Source organism: Microtus ochrogaster, unplaced genomic scaffold (genome assembly GCF_000317375.1).
Source record: "Microtus ochrogaster isolate Prairie Vole_2 unplaced genomic scaffold, MicOch1.0 UNK108, whole genome shotgun sequence".
Classification (NCBI taxonomy): domain Eukaryota; kingdom Metazoa; phylum Chordata; class Mammalia; order Rodentia; family Cricetidae; genus Microtus; species Microtus ochrogaster.
The window spans coordinates 725999-732701 of NW_004949206.1; the positions used below are offsets into that span (position 1 = coordinate 725999).

At 34.5% G+C, this 6703-nt stretch overlaps 1 protein-coding gene across 3 annotated transcripts in view; it reads right to left on the bottom strand.

Annotated features, from left to right (window-relative positions):
* Window positions 1–6703, bottom strand: part of LOC101997146 (vomeronasal type-2 receptor 116-like) — a 40337-nt gene that overhangs the window by 3950 nt on the left and 29684 nt on the right. For all 3 annotated transcript variants that reach the window (XM_026778142.1, XM_013355250.1, XM_013355249.1), the window contains one exon: window positions 3271–3394. In XM_026778142.1, the coding sequence (XP_026633943.1) occupies window positions 3271–3394 (124 nt within the window). The remainder of the gene's footprint in view (window positions 1–3270; window positions 3395–6703) is intronic.

A 6703-nucleotide genomic window follows, 5' to 3' on the forward strand; every position in this document is an offset into this window, starting at 1 on the left:
CAGAAAATGATTTTAATCCTCTACTCCTTTCCATCACTATCTGTGTGCTGTATGTAAAAATGGCGATTAGAAGACTCCATATTTTCTATATCATGTGCTCAAACTTATTACACTTCCCTAGATTGCCAATCACATTGATCTTTGAAAAAAGGATCTTTGGTTACTGCTTGAAGGCTTCTGTTTAATAAAGAACAGTAGTTGAAAAATTTACAAGTAATGATTTCACCTCTTCATTCATCTTATAGTGTACTTGAATTTGGTTCCCAGGATATACAAAATAGAGTTTAATTACTCTGATGTCTCTTCAGCATTGATTTTGCAGATATACGGTGGTTATAAAAATATAGTGAAATATAGAGATATGAAAATTGAAAGAAAGTAAATATTAGTGAAGATCCATGACTGGAATAAAATCTATATGTAGTTGCAGAAGATATTAATCACTAATAAAAACCTTATGTAGAACTTGGTCACACTGTTGTGTTACTGTGAAAACTGTTTCTTTGAGAAAAGGCCACCTAATATAGACTTTCAATGAATCAAAGAAGTATGTCATGGTATGAAGCACTTTTAAGAACAACTCAGGGTCAGAAATTGGGGTTCATCATCAAAACAGCCAGCCACTGCCTATTAACTCAACCTCCGTCTGAAATGGATATCCTGGCTCCTGGAATCACAGAAAGAGACTTTGTCTGAGAGCTGTCTCCCCCCATTTTTTATTCCCCTTTATTGCTGGGATTAAAGGCATGCACCACTGGGATAAAGGCATGCACTGCCCAATTTCTATATTAACTATGGTGGCTACTGGGATTAAAGATTTTTTTCCCAAATCTTCTCTATAAGGCTGAGCAATGAAATTGCTTTACTCTCAGAACTTCAGGTAGTCTTTATTTATTAAATACAATTAAAATGCCTCTACATTTCTCCTTTTTGTCAAAAAATAATAAAAGAAGGTTATAATTAATATAAGAAAACTATATGCAATAAGTATAATGACTATATATAATATATACAGGGAAGAAATATACCCACACTATTTAGTCAATTTACATTTGACAGATTCAGAGAAAATATTTTATATATATGTTATCTTGTTGAGCCCAAAGGCTTATACTTAATTTAGTTCCTATCCTTGACTTTTTCCACAAAGTAAACTTTATGAAGAGATTCTTCAGTGTCCCTTATCTTCTCTGAACTAGATTGGTCTGCTCTATTTTCCTACACAGTTGATATGCTAGTTTTCAAGGACTAGAAATTTGCATTACATTGTTAAATGAGCTGTATAGATACTATACCTTGAATAATATTCAAAATATTTGTACAATCTGTTTTAAGAAAATTAATCTCAATTTGTATGAATATACAAAATTTGTTTACAATATACAAAAGTAAAACCAACGTGAAATATTTAAAACTAATATTTGCTTTTAAAAAGTCAATTAAAAAATCTACTTTTTTACCTTGTCATATCTGTATCCTCCTTTTTTCTTTTCAGAGTAGATTCAATAATCTACATTTCTATTTTATACTATTTATATCCCTTTTTCTTTCCATTTCTTATTTTTTTATCTCACTTTCTTATTTCTTTCTCTTTCTTTCTTTCTTTCTTTCTTTCTTTCTTTCTTTCTTTCTTTCTTTCTTTCTTTCTTTTGAGACAAGATTTCTTAGTAGATATGGAGCCTGTCCTGCAACTCAGTCTGAAGTCCAGGCTGACCTTGAACACACAGAGTCTACCTGCTTCTGCCTCCCAAGTGCTGTGATTAAAAGTATGCATCACCACAGCATGACTTTTTTTCAAAACAAGAATCTTGCATCTAATTTCTTTGTTTAGCTTTTTTTCCTGAATATCAGCCATAACAACTTGCAATGAACATTTCAAACAAAACATATCCATAATTCATTGAGGGGGGATTTGTGCATAGTTATCTAGGCTATATCCTGCTGATTGTGGGTGCTGATAATCTTTTGGTGACACAAAGAAAATTTATAATTATAGTCAAGTCCTTATTGGAGTATTCTTTGAGGCTGGATCATTTCAGTCAGTAGTCTTAAAGCTGTTCTGAATGTAGAACTCAGAAGAAACTGCAACAAATGTACTCTGAATTGTTGGATCTTCTGGGTCATCCATTCTGACTGGATATTTTCACGGAGCCTTCTCCAATGAAACCTTATCTTTCTGAACCCAGAATGAATCCACAACCTCTTACTTCCTTGGAAAACAAAAGTAAAATCTCTTCTCCAAAGCAACATATCTTTTGATTTAAATTTTGAAGTAAAGGCATTTTCAAAATATATAGGTTAGATCAATCCAGCAGCACTAATAAACAAATATCTTTTAGCAGCTGTTCTTTCTTTGCAAAGAATTCAAAGACACCACATTAGCATACAGTATCCAGATTCTCTGTGTATTTTGGATCTTTACATGGAAGCTAAGACAGGGAAGATGGGAGCTGGGAGCTTTAGTTTATTTCCGAAACCAGGAGGCTAGTTTTCGTTCCAGCTCCTAGAACTAGAATTCCAATCCCATCTGTGGCTTGGGCCGGTGGATAAAAAGCCTCAAGCAAATGTCATTTTCTTGAATTTGTATCACAAAATGTTGGGTGCCAAATGAAGCATGATTAATAAATATTCACAGTCTGCAACTAGGGTTCAACCTGACCATCTAAAAAGCAAAAGAGCCACAGACTCTTACTTATCCTCAGTTTGAAATGGCTATCCTGAGGGTCAGCAACTAGGGTTCAACCTGACAATCTAAAAAGCAAAAGAGCCACAGACTCTTACTTATCCTCAGTTTGAAATGGCTATCCTGCCTCTCAGAATCTCAAAAACAGACTATGTCTGAGAGCTGTTACATATTCCTCTCTAGGGCTGGGACTAAAGGCATGTACCACTGGGATTAAAGGTATGCACCAACCCAATTCTATATCAGCCTAGGGTAGTTCCTGGGATTAAATGTGCATGGCATTGTGGTTACTGGGTTTAAAGGTGTATGTTATCATATTGAAGTCTGTAAGGCTGACCAGTGGGACTGTTTTACTCTCAGATATGCAGGCAGTTTTTATGTATTAAATACAATTGAAATGCCACTTCAATGGTATGACAATTTACTTAAAGTGACCTTGTTAATAATCATAGTCCTATAAAAACTAAGTTAGGAAAGTAATATATTTCATTTCTTCAGTTGACTTTTGGACCATTAGATCATCCCAGTATAACTGAGAGGAGATGATCTATGTGGTGTGAAGGATTTATCTCAATAGCAAAACTTACTTGTCTCATTAGAAACTTCATTTTGTTGGCAGGGGCTGCAATCAAAACAGCAGGCTGCCATTCCCTCCCGTGAGAACTTTCTGAATCCAGGACCACAATCAGCACTGCACACAGAGGGCGGCATCTGTGAAAAATCAGATACATGCTGGTGTCAGGAGTTTTACCTAATCCTATAACTATATTTTATTTTTATGTTGATATACTAATAAAACAATTTTATAAACATCAAAGGAGTGATCAGATTAAACTTAATATATTTTATAATACCAGGCATACAAATGTATGGATACAAACTGATGTAAATTTGAGTAGCTTCCCAAACCTAGAAATTTAGGAGAAAAAATGGGTTAGTTGATATGGGCAATTACTATGGAGCTTACAAAGTGGTTTTTCTATTTAATTTTCATCACCTTGACATAAAGTACATAATAAGTTAGAGGGAACCATAACTAAAATATTTCTCTCCATCGAATTAGCCTACGGTCAAATCATTTAATCATTTTATGAATGGGTAATTGATGTAGGACTGCCCTGCCCACTTTGGGCAGTGCTGTTCCAAGTCACGGCTGTGTGAGAATACAGAGAAAGCCAGTAAGCTATGTTCCTTCAGAATCTACGATTAATTGTAGTCTCCGTATGCCTGCCTGCCTTGTTATTTCTTTGCTGTAATTTATGATACCAATCAAAACTCCTCCTCCATATGAATTTGGTCAGTATTTAATCACAGCAACATCACAGAAGGCTAAGATGAATGTACATCTGAAATAGGTGGAATATCTCTTTAAATGTCAGATAACACACAGGAACTACAAAAACATCATTAGAAAGAATGACATATTATAAAGAAAAAACATCTAAATAGGCAGAGTAAGGGCATAATTGATATGTATGTAGCTGGTAGAAATGGTGTTTCCAGAGGTTTAAATGCTTTACAAAGCCTGCAAATATTTGGGAATCTGAATAAAAGTTTGATTTGGATTATTTGTTCTTTTGAAGACAAATTTCATGAGTTTTTAGTATATTTTGTAGATCAGAACTCTGTATGATGTGGGATTAGTGAAGATCTTTACCCATTCTGTAGGCTGTGATTTTGTCTTGTTTGCCTTGTCATTTGCTTTACCGAAGTTTTACAGTTTCAAGAGCTCCCATTTATCAATTGTTTCTCTCAGTTTCTGTGTTGTTAGGGTTATATTTAGGAAGTTGTCCCCTGTGCCAATGCGTTCAAATTTACGTCTACTTTCTCTTCTATAAGTTTCGCTGTGGCTAGCTTTATGTTGAGGTCTTTGATCCATGTATGCTGTAAAGATTGTGGGGTAAAGGGAACACGTCTGCATTGCTTGGGGGAATGCAAGCTGGTACAGACACTTTGGATGACAGTGTGGTGATTTCTCAGAGAATTAGGAAACAACATTTCTCCAAACCCAGTAATATCACTTTTGGGTATATATCCAAAGGATACTCAATTGTGCCACAAGGACATGTGCTCAACCATGTTCATAGTAGCATTGTTTGTAATACCAGAACCTGGAGAACACCAAAATGCCCCTTAGCTGAAGAATGGATAAGGAAAATACGGTACATTTACACAATGTAATACTACACAGCAGAAAAAAAAGATGACATCTTGAATTTTGCAGGAAAATGGATGGAGCTAGAAAACAATTTTGAGTGAGGTAACCGAGACACAGAAAAACAATTATCACATGTACTCTCACATAAGTGGTTTTTAAACATAAATCAAAGAAAACCAGCTTGCAAATCACAATCCCAGAGAACTTAGACAACAATGAGGACACTAAGAGAGAGAGACATACATAGATCTAATCTACATGGTAAGTAGAAAAAGACAAGATCTCCTGAGTAAATTCAGAAATAAGGCTTGGGGGAGGATTGAAGGGGACGGGAAAAGCAGGGAGTGAAGTAGAGAAAAATAAAAATCAGTAAAAATAGAAACCACATCTATTCACATAAAATATAATAAAAATATGAAAGTTTGATTTTGTAAAAATTACACTGAAGTGTTTCTTAAAATTTAAATTAAAGGAACTTTGTATAAAGAAAAAGCTCTTGATTGGTTTCTATACACTCTTTTAGACATCTGCAATTGTTGTGTGCTCACTCTGCATCCTTTGTTCAGAACTCAGTTATGTGTCATCACCACAGTGTCTCCTTTCCATTGGTTTTTTCATGTTCTCCACAAGATGATTAAATACAAACCATTTTTTTCTTGTGGTTTTCTTGAAACAGAGTCTCAAATTGTAGTATTGGTAGACCTCAACTCTTTATCTAGAGTATGTTTACTTAGATCACACAGAAATCTCCCTCTCCTGTTTTCTGAATACTGGGATTAAATATGTAAGCTATCAGTGCTTTTATTTCTTCTCTTCTTTTCTTTCTTTCTTTCTTTTTTTACTATTTCTTTTTTTTATTTGCTAAGGTATTAAGGACTATTTTCAAGAAGAGTGGAGAAAATACTCATCCTTGTCCAATCTCTGTTTGTTTATTTGAGCCAGCGTCTGTTTATGCAACCCTAGTCACTAGGACATGCTAAGCAGTCAGACTGGCCATAAACAGTAGGGGTTTTTTCATCCTCTGCCACCCAAGAGTTTTGATTAAGCATACTCACCAACACATACAAATGACCTCACTTAGGATTTCATTGGAAATTCTTTGAGTTTCTTTTCCTGTAGTACAATGTTGTCAATATGATTGCCATAGAAAACTTTTTAATATGATCAGACTCTAAAACATTGAGTAATTAATGTTTTAACTCTTTTTAAGTCAAGATGGGTTCCTTTGATTGTGTGGACTTCCCATCGGGCAGGGCACACTGACTTCTCTTAGCACTGGAGAGGAAGGGGAAGGGGGATTGGGGGGAGTAGGAGGGAAATGCAAGGATGGGAAGAGGTCGAAATTTTTAATAAATAAATAAATAAATAAAAATGAAACAAAAAAGTATTGTGTTTGATTTAAATTTTAACTCTCAATGAATGCTAAATTTTATTAAGAGCCATTTCTGCACATATTTGAATAATCATGTAGGCCTCTGCTTGGGTCTATTTCTGGGCTACATTTACTTAACAGATTTGCATATGTTGACCAATCCTTGTAACCTTGGAATAAAGTCATGTCTGTCACAGGGAAGATCTTTCTGTTGTGTTGTTTACTTATAGTACTCAATGTTTAGTTGAGAATTTTCCATTCAAGCCATGAAAATGTGTAGCGTCTGATGTTCTTTATTTTGTCTCATTTCCATAAGATTCCTTTCCTCCATATTTATATAAAGGATCTTTTTACGATGGTAACTGAGGTTTGTTTTTGGAAGTACAAATATATGTAGGTTTTACAAACCCAAATCTTTGTTTGTGTATAATGATAGGAGAATATGAAAATTAATATTTAGTTTTGAGAATAATTTTCTAATTTTTGTTAA